This window comes from Indicator indicator, chromosome 20 (genome assembly GCF_027791375.1).
Source record: "Indicator indicator isolate 239-I01 chromosome 20, UM_Iind_1.1, whole genome shotgun sequence".
NCBI classification, from domain to species: domain Eukaryota; kingdom Metazoa; phylum Chordata; class Aves; order Piciformes; family Indicatoridae; genus Indicator; species Indicator indicator.
The window spans coordinates 1345887-1372122 of NC_072029.1; the positions used below are offsets into that span (position 1 = coordinate 1345887).

A 26236-nucleotide genomic window follows, 5' to 3' on the forward strand; every position below is an offset into this window, starting at 1 on the left:
CCATGGTAACGGCGTCCTCTGCCGCCGTGCCGCCGTTTCCCCTTGCTCGGGCCCGCCTGAGGAGGAGGAGCAGGTAGGGGAGGCACGGGGACTGCTCCCGGGAGTCGCTTCCTCCTCGGGGCCTTGTCGTCACCCTCTTCCCCCAGCGGGTTTGTCCCTCCTCCTTCCCAAAGAAAATCCCTCTCATATTCCTATGATAACGTTGCTTTGAAAGGCTAAGGAGGGAGAAAATCTTATACTGGCAAACACCGATGTGCCTGGTACACCAGAGAAGCTGATGAACAGCCGGGCCCTTCTCATTTTACATGCTCAGTTTTCCAAGCAGAACCACACTGCAAAGAATTTTCATCGAGTGTTTGCCCACAGTTCTTCTTAATAAAGAGCAAAACCTGCAGCTGAACATTTGTCAAGGGTGTATTTTTAAACTTGACTGCTCAGTGACTTGCTATTTCCTGTCAAAAACCATTCCATTGCCTTTTGGGGAGCACAAGGTGGCTGATTTATCCATTTTTCTCCTTCTCTAGTTAGGATGGATGCAGAAGAAAAGAGAATCCGTACCTTTGTGCGAGTCAAGCCAACAGCTGATTTTGCTGAAGATATGATCAAGTTTGGGCCAGACAACAAGGTAGAGGGAAAAGACATAGCAAGTGTGAAAGGTTGGGAACTGGAGGAATGTTTTCCCCACAGAAATGGAGAGTTCTCCTATTCCTTAAGGCCACACATCACTTTTGGGTGCCTGTTGATCCACATGTGCCTTTGTACTGCTCTCTGTGCTGGCACAAACTTGTGGCTTTGTGTCAGAGACTGAATGAGACTTTCTGTGGTACAGACAGCAGAGAAAATCCTCAAAAGGCCTGGAACTGACTGATCCCTGAGGAATTTGCAGGGGAAACCACAACTTCACCCCAGAAAGTGTTCCAAAGTGGTGTTCTTCAGGGATCAGCCAGTTCTCTTTAATCTCTTCATCCATGATCTGGACAAAGGTTCTGCTAAGTCATTTTGCAGATGACACCAAGTTGGGTGGAAGGGTTGCTCTGCTGGAGGTTCAGAGCGGTCTGCAGAGGGATCTGGCCTAGGTTGGCTGGATGGGTGAGGCAGTGGTGGAGTCCCCATCCTTGGAGGAGTTTCCAGGTCATGGAGATGTGGTGCTGAGGGCCATGGTTTGGTGGTGCCCTGGCAGTGCTGGGTTAACAGTTGGACTCAATGATCTCAAAGGTCTCTTCCAACCCAAACCACTTAATGATTCTGAAAGGTCTCCCTGTGGAACACTATTTCTATTCCCCCTTATGTAAGTTCCTTCCTTCACTCTCTGTTGCTTAATTAATAATTCCCCTGGGACACATAATGAGACCCACCACTGACAGCTAAACCTGAGCTTGGCCACATTCCCCTCTTTTAGGATATCTATTACCAGAAAACAAACAAAAAATCAGGGCCAGTGAATTCCATTACTTGTGCTCCATTTTCACTCACCTCCAGGTTTTCAGTGGGCATTTATATTTCAGCTGAAGGCCTTGATGGCTACTGAAGTTATCTGCTTCTCTTTTTGGCTTCCAGACTATAGACATTTACATCAGAAGAGATACCAAGAAGGGACCTGTGAACAACAGGCAGACTGATTGGTCCTTCCGCCTGGATGGTGTCCTCCACAACACCTCCCAGGAGCTGACTTACCAGGCTGTGGCTAAGAACCTGGTGTCTGAAGCTTTACTGGGTTACAATGGTAAGTTGGTGCTGAGTTATTTTGAGAAATGGGAGTCTGCCACCTCCCTGGAGGTGTTGAAGGCCAGGCTGGATGAGGCCTTGAGCAACCTGGGCTGGTGGGAGGTGTCCCTGCCCATGGCAGGGGGATTGGAACTGAATGATCTTGAAGGTCCCTTCCAACCCAACCCATTCTGTGATTCTACGAATTTTATCTAAGGGAGGGATCCTCCTGATGTCCCCTCTGAGAACTGCAAAGGTTCCCTCTTTGACTTTCACCTTTTGCTTTTGCAATCTTTCCAGGCACCATCATATGCTATGGGCAGACTGGGGCTGGTAAAACCTACACTATGACAGGAGCAGCAGCTGAGTACCAGCACCGAGGGATCATCCCCCGAGCTCTGCAGCAGGTCCTGGGGACGGGGTGGTGGCTGGGGGTGAGAAGCTGGAGAGGAGCCAGCACTGAGCACTGCCAGCCCAGCCCCAGCCCTGTCCTGGACTGATCCCCAGCAGTGTGGGCAGCAGGGGCAGGGAGGGGATTCTGCCCCTCTGCTGTGATATGCTGAGACCCTCCCTGCAGTGCTGGGGCAGCTCTGGAGTCCTCAGCACAGACAGGGACCTGTTGGAGCAGGGCCAGAGGAGGCCACAGCAATGCTGGCAGGGCTGGAAGCCCTCTGCTGGGAGGCCAGGCTGAGAGAGTTGGGCTTGGGCAGCCTGGAGAAGAGTAGACTCCATGGGGACCTTCTGGTGGCCTTCAGTGCTTCAAGGGGACCATCAGAAAGCTGGGGGCAGACTTTTGATCAGGGCCTGCTGTGACAGGACAAGGGCTGATGGTTTGAAGTGAGAGAGGGAAGAGATCTTTTTCCCTTCAGTTTGCCTAAGTGATGCTCATTAAGGAAATAAAGAAGCCTCTAAAACTTATCCCAGAATTCCAGCATGGTTTGGGTTGGAAGGGACCTCTGGAGATCACCCGGACCAAACCCCTGCTCAAGCAGGGCTTGCCCAGGAGCACAGTGCCCAGGGGGGTTTGGAATCTCTCCACACAAGGAGACTCCACAACCTCTCTGGGCAGCCTGGGACAGGCCTCCAGCACCCTCACACCAAAGAACTTTCTCCTCCTGTTCAGAAGGGTTCCAGTTTGTGCAGATCTTGTTCCTGTCTCATTCTCCTGACTTGCATAAGTGACTTGCTGGTTCCCAAAATGTCAGCAGGCCTCCAAAAGTGTTGTTTGCAAAACTAACATTGTGTGGAATCACTTTGAAGCTGGTTGAACCTGTCAGGCACCCAGAGAACCAGCCACACACACAAAAACGCACTTAGAGCTGCTCAGGAAGGTAGAAATTTCTTCTCTGGAAAGGCAGAAATAGGTAAGAACTCTGTTCCTGAACTTATGGCACCACTGACAAACTCTTTGTCTTTGTGTAGATCTTCAAAGCCACTGCCCATTCCCTTGATGACTGTGTCACTGTCAGAATATCCTACCTGGAAATCTACAACGAGACCTTGGTTGACCTCCTGTCCGGCGTGGGCAGCGGAGGGAGCGGCGAGGTGCCCATGGCTGTGGTGGATTGCCCACAGGGGGTTTATGTCAAGGGTTTGTCCATACACTCAGTCAGCCATGAGGAAGATGCTCTCAATCTTCTCTTTGAGGCAAGAAAAAAGGAGTTGTGTACTTCATCTGCATATATTTATAGGCTTGGCTGTAAAGTAGGAGGTTGGTGGCCATGTTATTGAGGTCCAGAGTAGGTCCAGAGGGTGGTGGAAGGTCTAGAGAACAAGGACCAGGGCAGGGGTCATCTCCCTGGGGGAATCCTGGGATCAGTTTTGGGCCCCTCACTCCAAGAAGGACACGGAGGGGCTGGAGTGGTACAGAGAAGGGCAACAAAACTGGGGGAGGATCTGGAGCACAGGGCTGGTGAGGAGCAACTGAGGGACCTGGGGATGTTGAGCCTGGAGGAAAGGAGGCTGAGAGGAGACCTTCTGGCTCTCTGCAACTCCCTGAAAGGAGGCTGGAGCCAGGTGGGGTTGGTCTCTTCTTCCTAGGAACAAGTGACAGGACCAGAGGAAATAGCCTCAGGTTGCACCAGGGGAGGTTCAGTTTGGATATTAGAAGAAACTTCTTCACAGAAAGAAGTCTCAAAGATTAGAACAGGCTGCCCAGGGAGGTGGTTGAATCCCCATCCCTGGAGGTGTTTCAAAGAGGCAGAGATGTGGTGCTGAGGGCCATGGTTTTACCTCAGCCTTGGTAAAGTTAGAGAATGGTTGGACTTGATTTTTAATGTCTTTTCCGACCAAAAATGATTCTGATTTCCATGAAACATAGCCAGGTCCTGCCCTGCCTCCTGCTCTCACCCAGTGATCCCTGCCAGGCTCTGGAGTGGGAGGTTGGAGCTGCTGATATTTCACTCTGGGACTCTCCAATTTCCCTTCACTCTACCACAGAAGACTTTTTTTTTCTCACCCTCTTTGACTTCATTTGCAGGGTGAGACCAACAGGGTGATGGCAGAGCACACTCTGAACAAGAACTCCTCCAGATCTCATTGCATCTTCACTATTTACATTGAGGTGAGAGCTCCAGCAGTTTCTCCTGAGCCTCAAATGGCTGAGGATCTTTCCACATCTGCTTTTCCCTCAGTTTCAGTTGTGTCTGCTCAACAGTGTCTGCTCTTTTCTCCCCCAGTCTCGTTTCAGGCTGTCCTCAGGTGTCAAATGCATCCACTCCAAAATCAACCTGATTGATCTGGCAGGCTCAGAGAGGCTGAGCAAGACAGGAGTGAGTAACAGAAGAACCATTTCTTGGAAGGCTTCAGTAATCAGCAGGGGGGAGGTGAAGTGCTGGGGTTTCCCCAACCCAAACCTCAGCCTGTGAGAAGCAGGAGAAGCTGTGACTAATTGTAAGCCACATGAGCAGAGCAGAGGGTGCTTCAGCTGTGTGCAGCTGCTGTGTGTGGTTTCTAAGCCCACATTTGTGTCACTCTCATCCTCCAGCTGCCTTCCAGCCTGGGCCAGGCTCCATTTGTTAGTTTGAGTCTAGAATTTGTCAGAGGATCCCTTGATTTTCACCTGCATTCCAGGAGGGACAGTGCAAATCCTCCATTTCTGGCCACAGGAGGCAAACTGTTGAAGCTCTTAGAGCATCCAGGTTCAACACCTGAAAGCTCCTCAGGTCCTGTGTGACATCAGGAGTAGAAACTGTATCGACCCTGGGACAAATCATAGAATCATAGAAACATTTAGGTTGGCAAAGACCTTCAAGATCATGGAGTCCAAGCATTAACTCTACTCTACCAAGTCCAATCCATGATTTACCCTTTGGGAAGGAGAGCCAGAGGTCCTGTAGAGCTGAGGAGTCTAGAAAGTTGTTTTCAACCTGAAGCAAGCTCCAGGTCATGAATGCATTGGGGCTGGATGAGCTCCCTCTTGGCTGTGTGCTCTGTAATGTGCTCTCTGCCCAGTGGCATGGCCAGAAATGGGCACGGGGGAAGCTTTGCTCTTCGGTTCTCATTCCAGTCTGAAGGCCAAGTTCTGAAGGAAGCTGCCTACATCAACAAGTCCCTGTCGTTCCTGGAGCAAATTGTCATTGCCCTGGCTGATCCCAGGAGGGAGCACGTCCCCTTCCGGCAGAGCAAGCTCACCCACGTGCTGAAGGACTCGCTGGGTAAGAGCCGGCTGCAAACCAGCCCCGGACAGCTCCTAGCGACCAGCTTCAGTGAGCCTGGCAGCTCCTGAGGCCACCGCACAGGAACACGTGGAACTCGTCATGGTTCAGAGGCTGGCTGCTTTTCATGGAACCATGGAATTGGATTGGTTGGAAAAGACCTCTGAGATCATCAAGTCCAACTGTTTTCCTCAGGGAATAAAACCAGCAGGAGCAGGAGACACCACACAAGGCTGACACTGACCCTGCCAGCAGAGATTCACAGAGCCTTAGAATCACAGACTCAGAGAATCACAGAATGGTTTGGGCTGGAAAAGGTCTTTTAGTTCATGAGGTCCAACCATGGACCCAGCACTGCCAGGTCACCACCAAACCATGGCCCTCAGCACCACAGCTCCAGAGCTTTGAAACCCCTCCAGGGGTAGGGACTGCACCACTGCCCTGGGCAGCCTGGGACAGGCCTTGACAACCCTCAAATTGTTCCTTATGTCTAACCCAAACCTCCCCTGGGGCAGCTTGAGGCCATTTCCTCTTTTCCTGTCACTTGTTCCTTGGGAGAAGAGCCCAACCCCCACCTGGCTCCAGTCTCCTTTCAGGGAGTTGCAGAGAGCCAGAAGGTCTCTCCTCAGCCTTCTCTTCTCCACACTAAACACCCCCAGGTCCCTCAGCTGCTCCTCCCCAGCCCTGTTCTCCAGACCCTTCCCCAGCTTCATTGCCCTTCTCTGGACCTGCTCCAGCTCCTCAATGTCCTTCTTGGAGTGAGTGGCTCAGAACTGACCCCAGGATTCAAGCTGTGGCCTCACCAGTGCCCAGGGACACAATCCCTGCCCTGCTCCTGCTGGCCACACCACTGCTGATCCAGGCCAGGCTGCTGGTGGCCTTCCTGGCCACCTGGGCACCCCCTGGCTCGTCTCCAGCTGCTGTCACCAACCCTCTACCCCTCAGAACTTCAGAGGGATGGTTACAAACCATCTCCCTTGCTGCTTCTTTTTCTTTATCTTAGTCAGCACACACACAACATAAACATTCCAGAAAAGGAAACAACAACAACAAAACCAGCTCCAAATTATGTTCCTTGTTTTATTCCTTTGCTTTTTTTTTTTTTTTCCCCAGGAGGAAACTCCAATACTGTGCTGGTGACAAATATCTGTGGGGAAGCTGCACATGTGGAGGAGACTGTAAGTTGAGCTGATTACTGCAGAATTCAAATCTTCTTCTTCCTGCTGTTGGAATTGGCCACAGCTCAGTTTAAAGATGAGTTTCTGGAGGGTTGTGGCAGGATTCCCAGAGAAACATCCTGCTTAATTCATCACCAACACTGGATAAGACTTGAGTCCTGCCTCAGAGGCTTGGAGAACAGATTGCTCTCACCAGTCTGCTTTGTGGCTGGGCTCAGTGATATTAAAGGTCTTTGATTATGTGGTTCTGTGATGCAAACAAATGAATGGCCTGGGGAAAAGGAGAGCCTGAAACTGAATATGAGCAGCTACAAGCACAGAATCAGAGAGCCATGGACTGCTTTGGGTGGGAAGGGACCTCTCAACGTCACCCAGTCCAACCCCCTGCAGCCAGCAGAGACATCTGCAACCAGAGCAGGTTGCTCAGAGCCACAAACAACCTGAGCTGCGATGGTGCCAGGGATGGGGCAGCTCCCAGCTCTCTGGGCAACCAGGGACAGGCTCTCACCACCCTCATGGTACAAAAATCTCTTCCTTCTCTCCAGTCTGCATCTTCCTCTCTCAGTTCAAACCATCAGCCCTTGTCCTGTCCCAGCAGGCCCTGCTCAAAAGTCTGTCCCCAGCTTTCTGATTATCCGCTTTTAACCTGATTAACCCTGGATAATGTTAAAGATCATTTTTGCTTCAACTCCAGGAAAGTGTTTGATTGATCCATCACATGAAGGGGTTGATGGAATTGCTCCAGCTCACATCAGGGCTGAGCTGGCTTTGTGGCAGCTCAGGAACCAGGAGTAACCTCCTGAAAGGTTTTTTAGGCTGTGAATTAGTGAATTTGGTGAAATTTGTGTGACCTGGATTAACTCAGCCAGAAAGGTTTGCCATTAACTTTGCCAAGAAAGTTTGTAGTTGCCAGAAAAAATGTGAACACAATCACCTGTGATAGACCCATGGAATGGTTTGGGTTGGAAGAGACCTTTAAGATCATGGAGTCCAGTTGTTAACCCAGCACTGCCAGGTCACCACCAAACCACAGAATCACAGCATTGTCAGGGCTGGAAGGGACCTCAAGGCTCATCCAGGTCCAACCCCCCTGCCAGCCTCACACCAGAGCAGGTTGCTCACAGCCACATCCAGCCTGGCTGCAAAAACCTCCAGGGATGAGGCTTCCACCACCTCCCTGGGCAACCTGTGCCAGTCTCTCACCACCCTCATGGGGAACAATTTCTTCCTAACATCTATGGCCCTCAGCACCACGTCTCCATGGTTTTGAGGCTCCTTCAGGGATGGGGACTCCACCACTGCCCTGGGCAGCCTGGGCCAGGCCTTCACAACCCTTTCCATAAAGAAATTGTTCCTCATGTCCAACCTACACCTCCCCTGGGATAACCTGAGGCTCTTTCCTCTTGTCCTGTCACTTGTTCCTTGGGAGAAGAGACCAACCCCATCTGGCTCCAACCCTCTTCCAGGTTCTGCAGCTGTCTTCAAGGCAGAAGACATCTCCTTGTGTTGTGATAGTATCTAGAAACTTGCTACTGAGGAGGCAGCTGCTGGCCTTTGCAGCAGGAGGAGGATTTTCAGGGCCTTGCTCCAATCCCACCAGGACATTATGATCCTGGGCAAGCTACTGTGGGTGCCCCTGCTTCAGCAGGGGGTTTGGGCTGGATGATCTCCAGAGGTCCCTTCCAGCCCCACCACCCTGGGATTCTGTGTGATTTGGAGTGCTGAGGCTGTGTTATTTTGTGCTGAGAACTGGGAGTGTTTCTGAGGTGGCACACAAAGAGCTGTTGAGAGGACAAAGACATCATCTGGAGCTGCCTCATCACACAGGAACCAGTGAGGGCTGGAAGTTGTGCTCTTGGAATGAGAAATCCTATACTGCTCCCTGGAGTTGATCAGCTTTTGTGTTTCTCTGTTCTGGGATCTGCTTGGGTAGGTTCTGGGCATACCATCCTCACCAGTGCCTCCTTCACTCCCTCAAACCTCTGTTTTTCAGTTGTCTTCTCTTCGTTTTGCTGCCAGAATGAAATGGATCAGGACAGAGCCAGTCATCAATGAGGTCTGTGACCAGGAGGTATGTGGAGGAGGGAGTGGCAGAGGGCAGGTTTGCCTCAGGCTCACTGGTACTTCAGACCATCGGTATTTAAAAAGCAAAGGGCAGTTCATTGGTTTGATGATTCCCCAAGGTGACCCCTGTTGAATTTGGGTATCTGACAAAATGGATTCATAGCCAACCTTTTTCATTGGTATTTCATTGCTCACCTTCAAAGTGCTGGAGGGTGCAGGCACCTGATGGTCACATCTGCCCTGGCAGGTGGTGATTCCTTCAGCTGCATGAACAGGAGTCTGGAATTGCCCTGACAAGAGACATTACATTGTGGGCTGCTCCACGATGGGTGGCTTTGGAATCTCTCCACACAAGGAGACTCCACAACCTCTCTGGGCAGCCTGGGACAGGCCTCCAGCACCCTCACACCAAAGAAGTTTCTCCTCCTGTTCAGATGGAACCTCCTGGGTTGCAGTTTGTGCCTCTTGCCCCTTGCCCTGGGCACCACTGACAAGTCAGGCCCCAGCCTCTTGCCCCCCACTCAAAGAGCAGCTCTCAGCCCCTTTCAGAGCAGCTCAGTGCATCCCAAGGAGATTTGTGTGCCCATCCCTTTCTGCAGGCACTTTGCAAACAGGGAGTCCTTGAAGATGCTCCATGTTGTGGAGCAATCCAAACACCCCCCAGGAGACTCCCTCCTCTCTGAAAACTCTGGAAGGCTCAGAGTGGAGACCTTCAGACTTCTTTGCTTTCCAGACACTTTCTCATAATCCAGAACTTGATGGCTCCTAAGTACCAGAGCAGGAAAGCATCAAATTAACAACCAGGTGGCCCTTCTTTGGAGGCTTGTTCTGCAGGCTGCACTCACAGGACACACCAGAAGCTGTCCTGCTGGAGCTGGTCAAAGGCCAAATGCTCTCCAGACCCAAGAGTACAGTGGTTGAAAGCCCAGGGGAGCTGGTACACAGCCAGGATGTTCTCCAGCAGCCACTGTAGTGCTGCTCCCCAGCAATTCTGCAACATTTTATCATTTACTCTCCCTTTTGTTTTCCTGCTAGGAGACAGTGAGGGCTTTGGAGAAGGAGATCACCCTGCTGAAGCAGGAGCTGGCAATACAGGACTGCTTGGTAAGGGACAGGCTGTGGTGTCTTAGACTGGACCTAGTTAAGGCTGTGACATGAGCTTGGGTTTGCAGTGGGATCAGTGAGCTCAGTGTCCAGTGTGTTTGTGTTGGAGAATCCCAGCATGGGAGGGGTTGGAAGGGACCTCTGGAGATCATCCAGTCCAACCCCTGCTCCAGCAGGGCACCCACAGCAGCTTGCCCAGGAGCACAATGCCCAGGGGGGGTTTGGAATCTCTCCACACAAGGAGACTCCACAACCTCTCTGGGCAGCCTGGGACAGGCCTCCAGCACCCTCACACCAAAGAGGTTCCTCCTTGTCTTCAAATGGAACCCCCTGTGCTCCAGTTTGTGCCCACTGCCCCTTATCCTGGCACTGGGCATCTCTGACAAGAGTCTGGCCCCAGCCTCTTGCCCCCCATGCTCCCTTTAGCTGTTGCTGAGCATTGCTCAGCTCCCCTCTGGGCTGCTCTCCTCCAGGCTCTCAGCCCCAGGGCTCTCAGCCTTTGCTCCTCACAGAGCTGCTCCAGGCCCCTCAGCAGCTTCCCAGCCTCCACTGCACTCTTTCCAGCAGTTCCCTTGAACTGGGGAGCTCACAATTTCTCCACTGCTTCCAGAAACAAAGCTGTGAAGACCCCATCCCTGGGTTGTAGTTTCAATCCCCAGCCACTGTCGATGTTTCTAGAAGGCTTTTGAAGCCCTCCTCTTGTTCAGTTGAGACCTGAAGGGGAATTCCTTGCTTTCAACCACCCCCACACCCCATTTCCTGCAGACTGGGATGATAAATCCCAGTCAGAAATGAACCACGAGGGTCCCTCACAGAGCAGGGTCAGGTGTTAGCAGCCCAGCACTCACTAAGAGTTTTGTTTATCACTGACAGTCAGTTGTTCACTTGTTGTTTGGTTTTTTTATCAGGCAAACCGTTTTTTGGTGAGTTATGACCCTCTGACTGACAGCCAGATAGCAGAGATCAAGTCCCAGGTCCATCAGTACCTTGAAGGAGCCATTGATGAAATTGATGTAAGTTTTTTCTAGTGGAGAAGGACTTAAATACTGATTCCACCTCTTGTTACACCAAGACAGAAGCATCCAGACTGCCTTTTGGAGAGCCTGTCTTTAACCCCCAAAGCTGTACAGCATTGTACTTTAATCCCTTTGTTGCTTGTTAAGGGCTGTCTCCTTCTTTTCCTTCCAAATGTGGTTTTTTTGGAAGCTTGGGGAGACTCTTCCTCAGTCCTGAACCCTTTTAAATTGATTTGTTTGAGACTTCTGTAAAGATTAAATGTTAAATCTTGTTCTTTCCACTCAGTAGCTGTGAGGTGTGCTGCCAAGTTATGTCCAACCTGTCACCAGAGGCAGCTTCAGCAGGGGAGGCTTTCTCAACTTGAAACTGCACAAATGCTTGTGAAAAGAAGCAACCAAAGTCATAGAATCTCTGAATGGTTCAGGTTGGAAGGGACCTCAGAGCTCATCTACTCCACCCTGCTGCCATGGGCAGGGACACCTCTCAACTATCCCAGGTTGCTCAAGGCCTCATCCAACCTGGCCTTGGACACCCCCAGGGAGGAGGCAGCCACAACCATTCTGGGCAGCCTGTATCAGAGTCCCACCACCTTCCTACTGAAGAACTTCTTCCTGAGATCCAGTCTAACCCAGCTCTCCCTCAGCTTAAAGCCTTTTCCCCCCTGTCCTGTCACTAGTCAGCATTCCAAAAAGTCCCTCTCCAGGCAGGGAGTTGCTTCTCCATATTTAGATATTCCTGTGGGGGCAAAGAGAAAAGGGAGCAAAAATGTAGGAAAATGGAAATTTTCAAGGCACACTCAGAGCTACTGTCAAGTCTTGTGTGGCTGTGGAGAGAAGCTGCTGTGACAACATTGCAGCATGTTTTCCAAACTGGGAGATAAGGAAACATGAAAGGAAATATTTGAGACACTGCCTGTTGTGCTTCCAGTCCTTGTCCTGTCTCCAAGACTCTGTTTTCTCCCTCCAGCAGGCAGGAGTGGAGTACAATAAGGGTTTATTAGATCAAGGTGTTTTACCTGGCCTGCAAAAGGTGATGTGGGTGGGTGTGGAGCAAGGAAGGTAGAGGACTAAAGGATTTCCACTCCTCTGTGCCGCTGAAGAGTCTCTTAGAGAGAGGGTTGAGAACATTTCATCCCTTGGTCCACTCTCTTGGAACATGGGTGAGCTGAGTGCAGATTCCTGCACATTGTCCAGCCCCTGGCTGTCCACACCTCTGCTCAGCAGCTCCAGAACAGAGGCAGCAGCAGAGCTCAACACCACTGCTTTGGTATCATGGATAAGAGAAGTTGAGTGCTCAGGCAACCTTGGGCAGCACAGACCCAGGCTGGAGACGGACTGGAGAGCAGCCCTGTGGAGGACTTGGGGGTGCCAGCCCAGCTCCAGCCTGTCCTGGGCTGATCCCCAGCAGTGTGGGCAGCAGGGGCAGGGAGGGGATTCTGCCCCTCTGCTGTGCTCTGCTGAGATCCTCCCTGCAGTGCTGGGGCAGCTCTGGAGTCCTCAGCACAGACAGGGACCTGTTGGAGCAGGGCCAGAGGAGGTCACAGCAATGCTGGCAGGGCTGGAAGCCCTCTGCTGGGAGGCCAGGCTGAGAGTTGGGCTTGGTCAGCCTGGAGAAGAGAAGGCTCCAGGGAGACCTTCTGGTGGCCTTCAGTGCTTCAAGGGCTTCAGAAAGCTGGGGGCAGACTTTTGATCAGGGCCTGCTGTGACAGGACAAGGGCTGATGGATGAAAGAGGAAGATTCAGACTGGAGAGAAGGAAGAGATATTTATACCATGAGGCTGTTGAGACCTTGTCCCAGGTTGCCCAGAGAGCTGGGAGCTGCCCCATCCCTGGCACCATTGCAGCTCAGGTTGTTTGGGGCTGTGAGCAGCCTGCTCTGGTTGCAGATGTCCCTGCTGGCTGCAAGGGCTTGGAATGGATGAGCTTGAAAGGTCCCTTCCCACCCAAACCTTTTTATGGTTCTATGAAAACCAGATAAGGTCAGTCCAAGGGCAGTCTAGAAGGTCAGTAGGTATTTGAAGCTTCACTGTACACATCTCTTCCTCAGGTGCTGAACATCAGGCAAGTCCAGGAGGTGTTTAAGCAGTTCAAACTGATTCTAAGGTAGGAGATCTTCATCCCATGCCAAGCCAAACCATCCTATGGTTCTATTTCCAAGGCTGATGCATCTCCCAGTAAGGTTTAGAAACTCCACCAGGCCCTGTCACACTCACCATGGAGTCATTAGGAAGTACAAGGAACAACCCGGAGCTGAAAACACAACTCTGGACCAATTCTGCTGGCCCTTTGCACAGGAAGATGGTTGCCTCTAACCTTCCAGTGCTCCTAAATTGTGTTCAAGGGGTCTTGATGTTAAACTTCACTCCTTGCATCATCACTGAGCATAAACTGTCCAGAATCCCTGGTCATGGAGCTTATCTCCGCAGTACAAGGAAAACCAAACCCTGTAGGATGTCTGGAAGACATCAGGTTTATGTGGGTTCTACAGGTGACAGCAGAGGGAGGTCACAACGCAGTTCAAAGGAGCAGGGTCAAAGGTCTCTGTGGCTATTTCCAGTGAGATATTCTCCCATGTGTGGTGTGGGATAGGAGAAAGCATGGAACTGGCCACTTGGAAAGGTTTACAGTGGATGATGGAAGTTGGGGTTTGGGCCAAAGGGGAGAAGCTGAATGAGAAGCTGGAAAACAAATCCTAAAAATGATGACAAGCAGCTTCCATGTCATGAGACAGAAGAGAACAAAGAAGAATCAGAGGCAACCTACCTGCTCCCTGCCCCACCAACCTCTGCAGCAGAGGTCTGGCTAGGCAGTGACATGGAGATGTCACAAATTCTCCCTGACCTGGAGAAACTTTTGTGGGCACAAATATCTGTGCTGTGTCATCAGACTGGGCCATCAGGCACCCAAACAGGTTTCACAGTAAAACCACTCAGTTTGCAAATCACCAGGTTAAAGCCTTGGATACAGCCCCACAGATTCATAGGGCCATAGAATGGTCTGGATTGGAAGCGATCTGGAAGCTCACCCATTTCAAACCCCTTTGCCATGGGCAGGGACACCTTCCACTAGGTCAGGTTGCTCATGGCCTCACCCAACCTGGCCTTGAACAACTCCAGGGAGGGGGAAACCTGTCCCAGTGCCTCACTACCCTCACTGTAAAGAAAGATCCTTCTCTCTAAACTGGAGAGAGATGGATTTGCTGAGTGGACTCTGCAGTGGATAAGGAATTGTTTGGATGATGGCATCCAAAGAGCTGTGCTCAACAGCTCAATGTCCAGATGGAGATGGGTGACAAGTGGTGTTCCTCAAGGCTCTGTATTGGGACCACTGCTGTTCAATATCTTCAGCAATGATACTGACAGCAAGATTGGGGCACCCTCCACAAGTCTGCAGACAACACCAAGGTGATGGTGTGGTTGATAGCTCTGAAGGACTGGATGGCATCCAGAGGGACCTGCACATGCTGGAGAGGTGAGCTGAGGGAGAAGCTCATGAGGTTCAGTAAGGCTGCAAGGTGGTGGAGCTGAACAGAGGTCATGTTTGACCTGGAACCTTCAAAGGTTGAAAATAACCTTCAAAAAGCTTCCATATCTGAGAGGCCTAAAGGGACACCACAGGAAAAGAGAGGAAGAGGAGAGTGGATGAAGGTTTAAGTGGCTGTGGGGCAGAATAGAATGAGCAAGGTGGAGAGTTTGGGAATAGATTGCAGGCAGAAGATGGTTTCCTTTGGAAGCCTGCTTTAGGCAGCTGTCACAGTCTGAACATGGGGATGGTGGAGGAGCACAAGGCTGAGAGGCTCTTTTCTGCCCTAGGCAACAGGAGGATGAACTGGAGGCCAGATTTCGAAGCAAGTACATCCTGGTGGACAGAAATGACTTGGCTGCCCTGACTGCTCTTCAGAAGGTAAGGACTGCTGCTTGGGCCTGGCCAGAATCCATCTTGGAATCATGAAGCCATCTTGCAAATGAGAAAGGCTTCCAATTCTCACCTCTTTCCCCCATGGAATGCAAAGTCAGTGTGTACCATGGAAGCCTTAAGTCCAGCTGTGGACTCTGACCTGGACTCAGTTTATTTTCATGTGTGAAGTATTTTCTCTCTCAAGTGCTTTCCAGACCAGATGGGACAGCAGGGGGAACTAGCTGCTGTGTATCTTTGTAGTAGAGAGGTACAGATCTAATGCTGCCTGCTCCATGTTTTATGTCTTCCTGTTTGCAGGCAGGTGTGGTTGATGGGGATGACTGTTTGGTGAAGGAAGAGCAGGAACAGGCTTTTGGGACTGCAAGTGCTCTCTTTGCATCCAGACATCATGGGAAGAAGAAATCCAGGAGGTCCAAAGAGCCCAAGTGAGTTGAGCAGCCAGGCAGCTCTCCCTTTTCTCTGATTCTTTTGCTGCTCCTCTTTGGTCAGTATTGGGGCAGCTCTGGAGTCCTCAGCACAGACAGGGACCTGTTGGAGCAGGGCCAGAGGAGGCCACAGCAATGCTGGCAGGGCTGGAAGCCCTCTGCTGGGAGGCCAGGCTGAGAGTTGGGCTTGGTCAGCCTGGAGAAGAGAAGGCTCCAGGGAGACCTTCTGGTGGCCTTCAGTGCTTCAAGGGCTGAGCAGAAAGCTGGGGCCAGACTTTTGATCAAGGCTTGTTGTGACAGGACAAGGGGGGTTGGTTTGAACTGAGAGAGGGAGATTCAGGCTGGAGAGAAGGAAGAAATTTTTGTACCCTGAGGGTGGTGAGATCCTGTCCCAGGTTGCCCAGAGAGCTGGGAGCTGCCCCATCCCTGGCACCATCCCAGCTCAGGTTGTTTGTGGCTCTGAGCAACCTGCTCTGGTTGCAGCTGTCCCTGCTGGCTGCAGGGGCTTGCACTGGATGAGCTTTAAAGGTCCCTTCCCACCCAAACCCTTCCATGATTCTCTGATTCAGATGATGTAAAAGGAAGACATTTTTTGCAATGAGGAACAGAAGTGAGTGAGGTCTGGGTGCTGGCAGCTTCTAAAACTATTTTGGTGACCAAAACTCTGCTTGGCTCTTCCCTGACATTTCCCCAAAGTCTTTGTGACAGAGGGGAGGGGAACCACCAAGGCTTTAGGATCACCCAGGGGACTCCTTTGGCAAGCACTTTTCTGGACCCCTTTGAAGTCCCACTATGCCCTGCAGATGAGGTTGCTGGTTGTGGCGGTGAGCTGAGGGAGAACAGGATTTACATGTGGGGTTAGATCAGATCCTAGGGGATTCAGTTCCTCTGAAGGAGGATTATCCTGTCTGCAGGTGTGCCTCAGTCCAGCTGAGGGGGGACAGTACCCCTGAGATCCTTCTCATGAGAGCTAGTTGAGCCTGGGCTGTGCTCTGTGGTTTTGGAACACGAGGAGTCAGAGAATGGCTTGGAAGGGACCTTCAAGATCATCCAGTTCCAACCCCCCTGCTTTGGGCAGGGACACCTCCCACTACACCAGGTTGCTCAAGGCCTCATCAGCCTGGCCTTCAACACCTCCAAGGAACTTCCTCTACTCTAGGAAGGAACAAGGTTGTCATTGCTCCTTGCAGTAGATATTTCACTGCCACAGCAGATTGTTAGTTTTTAAATCAGCAGAGCTGGCACCTGCAGGAGGATTTGATTCCAATTCCCAATTAGGAAGAAATTAATGGCTCTGGTTCATCTTCCCTCACCCCTGTCAGGAAGGAAGGAATCAGGAGCTCTCCTTCTGCCAAAGATCTGGATGGGTTTTCACCAACAAAAGGTCAGGTGGTAATTTCCACCAAGGATCTGGATGAGAAAGAGGGAGCAAAGGATCAGAATGCAGCAGATACTGGTGCAGAGCTCCCCAAGGCAGCCTCTGGGGATGATCTCCAGAGGCCCAGGTAAGCTTGCCCTCTAAGGGACTTTGTCCTGTTTGCCAGAGGGTGGGTGACACCTTGTGTTCCCCTCACCTGCCTGCTCCAGAACAGACTCATGGCATCCTTTTGCTTGGGGGACTCCATAAGATCATCAAGACAACTGTTAACCCAGCACTACCAGGGGAAATGGCCTCCTGTTGCCCAAGGGGAGGATTAGACTGGACATGAGGTGGGTTTGGAACATCAGTGGCCTTCAAGATTAGTTTCCCCAATTGAGGTATCTTGAGAGCAAGGCCCTGAAAATCCTCCTCCTGCTGCAAAGGCCAGCAGCTGCCTCCTCAGTAGCAAGTTTCTAGATACTATCACAACACAAGGAGATGTCTTCTGCCTTGAAGACAGCTGCAGAACCTGGAAGAGGGTTGGAGCCAGATGGGGTTGGTCTCTTCTCCCAAGGAACAAGTGACAGGACAAGAGGAAAGAGCCTCAGGTTGTCCCAGGGGAGGTGTAGGTTGGACATGAGGAACAATTTCTCTATGGAAAGGGTTGTGAAGGCCTGGCCCAGGCTGCCCAGGGCAGTGGTGGAGTCCCCATCCCTGAAGGAGCCTCAAAACCATGGAGACGTGGTGCTGAGGGCCATGGTTTGGTGGTGCCCTGCCTCAGCCTCCCCATGTCTGTCTGTGTCTGTTTTCCATCACAGCTCCCCCCCAGCCAGGCCTGTGGCATTTGAGCTGTTTAAGGAGGAGGATGGGAGTGAGATCAGCAGGATCTTCAAGGAGAACAAAAGCATCCTGCTGGCCAGGAGGAAGAGGAGCAGAGCCATGGTGCAGAGGATCAACTCCATCAGGAGGGAGATGGAAGGGGTGCAGAAGGCTCTGGAGGCACAGCAGCAGCTGCGGTGGCTGGAGGGTAAGGTGCTGTGAGGGGGCTGAGCAGCAAGCACCTGACAGAAGAGGGCAGCTGCTGGTTTCAAGGCAGATCTGGTGCTGAGGCCACCACAATACCACTGCTGCTGGCAGTGTCTGGTCACCTGAGTCCTCTCACTGACTTCTGCTTCATGCTAGTGAGATGAGCTGCAGCCAGGGTGACTGCTGACCCTGGCAAGTGCAGGTCACACTGCAGGAGCCCCTGAATCCCAGCATGCTGGGGGTGGGAAGGGACCTCTGGGAGGGGTTGACCTGCTGGAAAAGAGCTCTGTGGAGAAGACCTGAGGGTGCTGGTGGATGACAAGTTGCCCATGAGCCAGCAATGTGCCCTTTTGGTCAAGAAGGCAAATGGTCTCCTGGGGGGCATGGAGAAGAGTGTGGGCAGCAGGTTGAGATAGGTTCTACCCTGCCTCTGCTCTGCCCTGGTGAGGCCACATCTGGAGGACTGGGACGAGTTCAAGAGAGACAGGGAACTGCTGGAGAGAGTCCAGTGGAGGCTGGGAAGCTGTTGAGGGGCCTGGAGCAGCTCTGTGAGGAGCAAAGGCTGAGAGCCCTGGGGCTGAGAGCCTGGAGGAGAGCAGCCCCAGAGGGGAGCTGAGCAATGCTCAGCAAGAGCTAAAGGGAGCATGGGGGGCAAGAGGCTGGGGCCAGACTCTGCTCAGTGGTGCCCAGGGACAGGACAAGGGGCAGTGGGCACAAACTGACAAGAACCCAGGAGGCTCTGCCTGAACAAGAAGAGAAACTTCTGTGGTGTGAGGGTGCTGGAGGCCTGTCCCAGGCTGCCCAGAGAGGTTGTGGAGTCTCCTTGTGTGGAGAGATTCCAAACCCCCCTGGGTAAGCTGCTGTGGGTGCCCTGCTTTAGCAGGGGTTGGACTGGAGGAGCTCCAGAGAGCCCCTGAACCTCTGCCATTCTCTGACCCTGTGATTTCTTTTGGGCCTCTGCTCTTCATGGTGACATCTACCCACTGGTGCTTTATTGTGGATGCTGGAAACACACAACTCAAGTGACTGGAGGGAAACCCCCTGAAGAACAAGTGATGGCTATCACAGGGCACTTGGCTGAGCTGTCCCCAGAGGGCTGCCCAGTCCTTTGTCTCACAACGTCTTACCATGGCAGAGTGTTTCAGCAGGAACCATAAAAGCCCTCCAGTGGGCTGTCCCCTGGGTGTCCTTCTGCAGAGCCTAGTCCCTCCTTTTCATCCAGACTTGTCCCAGCTGTGACATCTCAGCAGGGTCAGCAGTTCACTGCTGCCCCACACCTCTCCAACCATGTTTGCAGAGAGTGTGGCTGAGGCAGTGGCAGCTGTGTGGTTAACCTCAGTGTGGCTGGGTAGCTGCTGTGTGCTTCCAGGTCTAATGACTGTTCCTTCTCCTTCTCCACCCTCATGAGAAACCTTCATTTCCCTTTCCTGCCCTCCAGGAGAGTATGTTGATGAGGAAGGACAGACCATAATTGATGAGGAGGAGTATTTACTCATCATGAAGCTGAAAGATCTGAAGGAAGAGTACAAGTCTGGTTATGCTGAGCTGAAGGACCTGCAGGCAGAAATCCAGTACTGCCAGCACCTGGTGGACCAGTGCAGGAACAAACTCACCTCAGGTACTGCCTCATCACCACAGCTTCTGAGGGGCCTCCAGTAGAGCTGAGGGGCTGGAGAGCTGCTCAGCACTGAAGAACTGCACAGACATGTGGCAGACACTGAGGTGCTGGAGCGTGGCCAGAGAAGGGCAAGGGAGTTGGTGAAGGAGAAGTAGGTCTGGGGAGGAGCAGCTGAGGCACCTGGGGCTGTTCAGCCTGGGCAAGAGGAGAAGAGATCTTCTCAATGCTCAGCAAGAGCTAAAGGGACCATGGGGGGCAAGAGGCTAGGGCCAGGCTCTTGGCAGTGGTGCCCAGGGACAGGACAAGGGGCAAGGGGCACAAACTGGAACCCAGGAGGTTCCATCTGAACAGGAGGAGAAAGTTCTTTGGGGTGAGGGTGCTGGACTCCCACTACAGAGCAGCTCCATCCCTGGGATCCCTCTGGGACTTTCTCCAGGGGCTGTAGCCTCTCTTACTCGATGAGATGTGCCTCACACACCTGCTGTGTGCTCTCGATGGCTATTATGGGATGGAAAGCGGCTGTTCTGTTTCAGATTGGGAACTGAAACCTGACCCCCAGAGCTGCTGCCCACTCAGCGTGAATAGCTCCAAGCTCGGGCGGCTGGAGGATGCAGGAGCAGTGCCATCTCCTGGCCAGCCACCTCTCACATATGCAGGACACTGTCCCCAGGGCCACCCGACCACGTCCCAGCCACCTCCCCGGCAGCAAGGACAGGCAGGAGCCTGCCCCAGCACAGCTGGCAGTGTCCTGGCCTTTGGCTGACTTCCTTAAGTCTGAAACTCCAGAGCATGGAGAGGACAATCTGGAGAGTTGGGACTGCCTGAAACTCATGAGGTTCAGTAAGGCCAAGGCCAAGGTCCTGCACATGGGTTGGGGCAGCTCCTGGTATCAGTCCAGGCTGGGGATGAAGGGCTGGAGAGCAGCCCTGCTGAGACCCTCCCTGCAGGGCTGGGGCAGCTCTGGAGTCCTCAGCACAGACAGGGACCTGTTGAAGCAGGGCCAGAGGAGGCCACAGCAGTGCTGGCAGGGCTGGAAGCCCTCTGCTGTGAGGTCAGGCTGAGAGTTGGGCTTGGTCAGCCTGGAGAAGAGAAGGCTCCAGGGAGACCTTCTGGTGGCCTTCAGTGCTTCAAGGGCTGAGCAGAAAGCTGGGGCCAGACTTTTGAGCAGGGCCTGCTGTAACAGGACAGGGGCTGATGGTTTGAACTGAAAGAGATTCAGACTGGAGAGAAGGAAGAAATGTTTGACACTGAGGGTGCTGAGAGCCTGTCCCAGGTTGCCCAGAGAGCTGGGAGCTGCCCCATCCCTGGCACCATTGCAGCTCAGGTTGGTTGTGGCTCTGAGCAACCTGCTCTGGTTGCAGCTGTCCCTGCTGGCTGCAGGGGAGGTTGGTCTGGATAAGCTCTAAAGGTCCTTCCCACCCAAACCACTCCATGATGGTTTCTGAGGACTTCTGAGGTCCTTTCTCAGAGTTCAAGAGCACTGAGGTCCCATCTGAGGAGCACCAAGGTCCCTCCTGATCCACAGGCTGGTGGCCAGAAGCAATGCTCCCATGTCTCTTGGACCATCACAATCTGTTCATTGGACCCTGCTTTGCTCTGCAGAGTTTGAGATCTGGTACAGTGAGTCCTTCCTGATCCCCAAGGATGTGCAGGAAGCTCTGAAGCCTGGTGGCCACATTAGACCTGGAATGATTCCCATCAACAGAGTCATGTGCCTGGTGAGTTGTCTTGGGCAGCTCTGCCTCCTGCCCTCTGCTGCTGCAGGTGGTATGGTGCTGAGGGCACCACAAAGCCCATGGAGGAGGAGGAGATGAGAGCTCTGCCCCTTCTGCAGCAAAGAGGAAATCCATCACTTGGAGCACCCTGAGTTCCCCAGCCAGTGCCCTCACAGAACCTCCATGCCTGGCTCCCAGCCCTGGATCTGCTCTCATCACACCAGTTATGCCCCTACAGGCCTTTGAGCAATGCTTTGGAGCTCTCTTGGTGTTAGAGGCAGAGATCTTGAGCTGGAGGACAAAGAGCATCCCTGGTAAGGATGCTCAGTGCTGGAGGGTTCCTGTTACTGGGCAGTGTCAGTGGCAGTGTCACAGGCCCATACTGGTCTGGGAGGCAACCACCTCATGCTTCTCTGGAGGTTTGTTTCCTACCCAGAGCCATTTCTCCTGCTCCACATTGGCTCATCTCATGTTCCAACCCATTTCTCCAGGCTATGCACCTTTTACCTCTTGGCTTGTTTTGGCCTCTTGCCTTTTGTCCCACCAGAACTTCACTGTCACCTTCTCCAGGCTACTCAGGATCCTCTTCCAGAAGGTGACTAAGAATCTCTTAGAGCTGTCCTCAAATGACAGAATCACAGAATAGCAGGGGCTGGAAGGGACCTCTGGAGATCATCAAGTGCAACTCCCATGCTAAGGCAGGGTCACTCAGAAGTCACACAGGGACACATCCATGCAGGACACCAGAGTTGCCATGAAAACCTTCTACACAAGCTGGTGTCTCAAAAAATTGTGCTTCATCCACCCCATCTTCCTCTTCAGTGCACTCACACCTTCCAGATACTTCCTGGGAGAGGTGTAGGCATGGATACCAACTAGGGGGGCTCAGGGAGGACCATGCTGAAGCTCAGATCTTCATGCTGTGAGATTATCTTGCAGTGCAAGGGAGTCCTGTGGGTAGTTAGAGGCAGAGGAATGCCATCAGAAGGTAGCTGAGAGAGCTCCCTTTGGGCCTTTGCTCTTCCAGGTAGATTTTGCCCAAAAGATGTGCCTAAATCTGCTCACCTAAGGTGTGGGAAGGAGGATCTCTTGCTTCTGAGGTTTTGGGGGAGTTCAGCCTGGAGAAAAGGAGGTTGAGGGGAGACCAGCTGGTGCTCTCCAGCTCCCTGAAAGGGGGTTGGAGCCAGGTGGGGGTTGGTCTCTTCTCCCAAGGAACAAGTGACAGGAGCAGAGGAAACAGCCTCAAGTTTTCCCAGGAGAGGTTTAGGTTGGACATTAGAAGAAACTTCTTCCCTGAAAGGGTTCTGAAGCACTGGCCCAGGCTGCCCAGAGGTGGTTGAAATCCCATCCCTGGAGGTGTTTCAAAAGAGGCAGAGATGTGGTGCTGAGGGATGTGGTTTAGCACCAGCCTTGGTAGAGTTAGAGAATGGTTGGACTGGGTCATCTTATAGGTCTGTCCAACCAAACCAGCTCCATGATTCCATGGCCTCCACATCTCCAGGTGTGTGTTCCCACATGAAGTGAGCTCTGTCTTTCTGCTGACAGGAGGAAGATGAGCAGAACAAGTTTGAGAGGCTGCAGGAGACCATGCTGCCAGCCTGGCCAGCTTCACTCTCCTTCTACAAGGCAAAGATGAAGACAGATCAGAAGGTAATCTTGGCTGGACCCCGTTCCACTTAGCTCTGCTGATGCACCTTGGGAGTGGGATCTGCACCCCACAGCTGGCTGGGCTGTAGGACACTTCCAGAGCTCTTCCATTCTGGCTGTGGCCTTTTGAATGATACTGGTTTGGTTCTGTAAAAGAACTGAGCTCTTTCAGATGTTCTTTGATGGAAAGGCTCCATCCTGTGCTGGTCTTCTGCTAAAAACCAAGCTCAGTGCTTCTTACTTCTAGATCCCTCCTGGCAAGGGCTTACCATAAGATACCACCAAGGCCCTCAGCTTAGCAGGACTTTGGAAAGGTCAAGGGTTTATGAGGGACAGGGCTGCTCAGCTACATCACTGACCATTAAGGAAAACATCTCCAAATCAGGCTTCCAGTGCTCAGGAGGAGAATCTCCCACAGCCTCTTGGACCCTCTTTGGAGCCTGCTGGGGTCCTGGGGACCTGAAGTTGTTGATCCTGGAGAAAAAAAAAAAGGCTGAGGGGAGGGGAAACCTTCTGGCTCTCTACAGCTTCCTGAAAGGAGGTTGGAGCCGGGTAGGGGTTGGTCTCTTCTCCCAGGGAACAAGTGACAGGACAAGAGGAGACAAACTCAGGTTGCCTCAGGGGAGGCGTAGGTTGGAGATGAGGAACAATTTCTTTCCCTTGCGGGTTGTGAAAACCTATCCCAGGCTGCCCAGGGCAGTGGTGGAGTCCCCATCCCTGAAGAGATTTGCAAGCTGTGGAGATGTGGTGCTGATGGTTTAGTGGTGCCCTGGCAGTGCTGGGTTAAGGGTTGGACTCCCTGATCTTAAAAGTCTTTTCCAACCTTCCTGTTTCTCTGCTTCTCTGATCCACCACCAGTGATGGGGCTGCTTTGGGGCAGCTTCTCCCAGCACCACTTTCGAAGGTGGGTTTTTTGTTTTTGGGTTTTTTTTTTTTTTTTCAGGAAAAAGCCTTTTCCAGGTGGGAATTATGCTCTGAAACCAAGCTGAGGTTCACACTTCTTTTTGGTTCCCTGTTGCCAGCACATCTACACCAGGACCACCTTGGCCTTCAAGCAGATGCGGCAGAGACGTGGGCTCATCACAGCTGCTGGGAAGAGCAAAGCCCTCTCCTTCCTGCACGCTGTGTAGAAGATTGGGACTCAGCATGGAACCCAGCACTCAGGAAGTGCCTCCTGGTCATGTCCACCATAGATTCATCAAAAATAAACTGTAGGAGAAACAAAAGAACCCAGCATTTGTGTGGCTGGAGTGACAGATGGTGGTTGTCCGAGCTGCTGTGTGGACCCAAAGTGAGCCAAGGAGTGCAAAGGGCAACAGCTGTTCTCCTGAACAACTCTGGCATCTTTGAGGGATGAGACCCATCCAGAGGGATCTGGACAAGATGGAGAAGTGCCACAGAATAGTAGGGGCTGGAAGGGACCTCTGGAGATCATCGAGTCTGACCCCCCTGCCAAGGGAGGGTCACCTAGAGAAGTGTCCACCTGGGTGCTCCTGAGTGCCACCCACCCCATCCCTGCAAGCCCCTGAGCCACTGCTTCCCACACCAGGGTCCCAAATCTGCACCAGGAAAAAAAAAAGGGAAGAAAGGCCAATTTGGAATGTGGCAAAGGTGGTTTTGAGGCTCCCATCCAAGCACTCCAAAACTGCTTGGGTGTCCTGGAGTGCTCCAGCACCATCTCACCTGGGGAGATCTCCTGGGGTTTGGGAAGGTCAAGGCAAAATAAAATAACTCCTGAAGGAGAGGAGGAGATTTTAGGGCAGGGTTTAGGGCAGATTTTAGGGCTTTTGTGGCATCTCTCTCTGAAATGGCACCTGGGCCTGGGGACAGGCACTGCCCTGGGGTGGTGATCCCAGGATTGTCCTGTGTGTGATCCTGGAGGAGATTATGGGGTTGTCCCAGGTTGCCAGTAACCTGGGACTGATCCTGGGATGCCCATGATCCCTAGGTGCCAGGAATCTCAGAGGTGTTGGTGTCCAGAGGTGGGAAGGATCTTGGGGGTGATCTGGCAGTGCTGGTGATCCCAGGGCTGCTGATGTTTTGGACTGTGGATGATGCTGGGTGCTGGTGCACTGAGGTATGGGAGATCCATGAGATGTTGGTGATCCCTTGGTTGATCCTGAAGGCAATCCCAGTGAGATTCTGACTTGGTCCCAGTGATCCCGGGGGTGATCTCGGTAGGTCCCAGTGGTGTCACGACTGATCCCAGTGTCTGGTGTGACACCGGTTATCCCGGGGTGATCCTGGGGTGATCCTGGCAGTCCCGTGACTGATCCCAGTGTCCCAGTGTGGTCCCTGTGAGATCCTGGACATCCTGATGCGATCCCAGTGTCTGGTGTGGCCCCAGTTATTCTGAGGGTGATGTCCGGGGTGATTCCAAGGTGATCCTGGTGAGTTCCTGGTGGTCCCATGATTGCTGCCAGTGTCCGGTGTGGTCCGGGTTATCGCCGGGGGTGATCTTGGTGTGATCCTGATGAGATTTCAGCCATCCCATGACAGATCCCAGTGTCCCGGTGTGGATTCCGTGAGATCCTGGGCAGCGCGGTGTGTTCCCGCTGATCCCGGCAGTGAGCCCGGGGGGTTGATCCCGGTGAGCGTGGTCCCAGCGGTCCCGCGGCTGATCCCGGCGTGGCTGCCGGTGAGGTCCCGGCCTGTCCCTGGCGGTGCCGCTGCCCGGCCAAGGGGGAGCGGAGCGGATCGGAGCGGGCTGCGGGGAGCGGCGGCGGCGGGCGGCGCGGCGGCGCGGCGGGGAGGAGGAGCCGGGCGGCCGGGGCGGACTCGTCGGCGGGCGGCGGGCAGGGGCAGGGCACGGCGCGGATGGCGGGGCCCCGCCGGCGACCGCTGCAGCAGCGCGGGGCTCGCCGGAGGATGTGAGGCGGCGGCGGAGCCGAGCCCCGCGAGGGCCCGGAGGGGCGAGAGGGGCCTCTCCCGCCCGGCCCTGCCCGCCCGCCCGGAGGGGCCGCGTCTGCCCCCGACAGCGCCCGCCCGACCATGGGGGACTTCTACGACCCGGAGCACCCAACCCCGGAGTAAGCGCGGGCCGCGCCGCCGGCCGCTCCGCCACTCTGCCTGCCGCGGCCTAGGGCCCGCCGGCCTGCTGGGCCGAGCCGCGCCGGGACAGGCAGCCCTGTGGGGAGCCGCCGGGGCCGGGCGGAGGGACACGGGCGGCCGCTTCCCCTTCCTTCTTCCCCTTCTTCGCCTTCTTTCCCTCCCTCTGTCCTTCCCTCCGTCCTTCCCCGGGGCGCAGCGGGCGTGCGGGCGGGCGGAGTAGGCCGCACATCCCCGGCCTTGCGTAAACGCAGCGGCCGGGCGCTGGCGGGAGGAGGCCGGGCGACGCGGCGAGGCTTGGTGGGGGGGTAGTGGAACGGAACGGACTGAGACGGAGCGGCGGGCGCTGCCGGCGGCCCGGGCCCAGGCTGGAGCGGGTCTGCCCCTGCCCTGTCTTCCCTCCCCTGCCCCGGGGCGACGGAGCTGCGCAGGGGGGAGGCCGGGCGGTGAGTGCGGACGTGTCCCGGCCTCCCCGGGCCGGGGGGGCATTTTCCCGCACCTTTATTATTATTATTATTATTACTTTTTTTTTTTTTTCCCTAGTGCGTGGAGGAGTTACCAAGTCCTGTCTTTATTTTACCCTTTGAAACCTCCCATTAACAGCTCCGGGCCGGATCCTGCACTGACCCCATTTTCTGACAGGAGGAAGGAGCGAGGGAGAAGCGGAGAGAGCAGCCTAATGGCCGGGGAACTTTGGTTCTCTCCGCTGGGGATTTTCACTGACACCCCCCTGCCGACATCACGCCTGGGCTGGTGG

At 53.6% G+C, this 26236-nt stretch overlaps 1 protein-coding gene across 1 annotated transcript; it reads left to right on the forward strand.

Moving 5' to 3' along the window:
* The first annotated feature begins 529 nt into the window (after positions 1–529).
* Positions 530–23561, forward strand: KIF9 (kinesin family member 9). The gene is made up of 21 exons (XM_054389943.1): positions 530–625; positions 1558–1723; positions 2005–2111; positions 3127–3351; positions 4184–4267; positions 4383–4475; positions 5213–5360; positions 6474–6538; positions 8532–8609; positions 9638–9706; positions 10615–10719; positions 12770–12825; positions 14535–14625; positions 14938–15065; positions 16388–16570; positions 17244–17441; positions 17617–17627; positions 18890–19069; positions 20672–20787; positions 22330–22434; positions 23454–23561. The coding sequence occupies exons 1-21, from the start codon at positions 530–532 to the stop codon at positions 23559–23561; spliced, it is 2412 nt and encodes an 803-aa protein (XP_054245918.1).
* The last annotated feature ends 2675 nt before the right edge of the window (positions 23562–26236 follow it).

Excerpts from the sequence above, each read along its gene's own strand:
- KIF9 (XM_054389943.1), top strand. The coding sequence starts at position 530 with ATGGATGCAGAAGAAAAGAGAATCCGTACCTTTGTGCGAGTCAAGCCA. Across the intron at positions 14,626-14,937 it reads CCCTGACTGCTCTTCAGAAG|GCAGGTGTGGTTGATGGGGA; the intron begins GTAAGGACTGCT and ends TCCTGTTTGCAG. Across the intron at positions 16,571-17,243 it reads GATGATCTCCAGAGGCCCAG|CTCCCCCCCAGCCAGGCCTG; the intron begins GTAAGCTTGCCC and ends TTTCCATCACAG.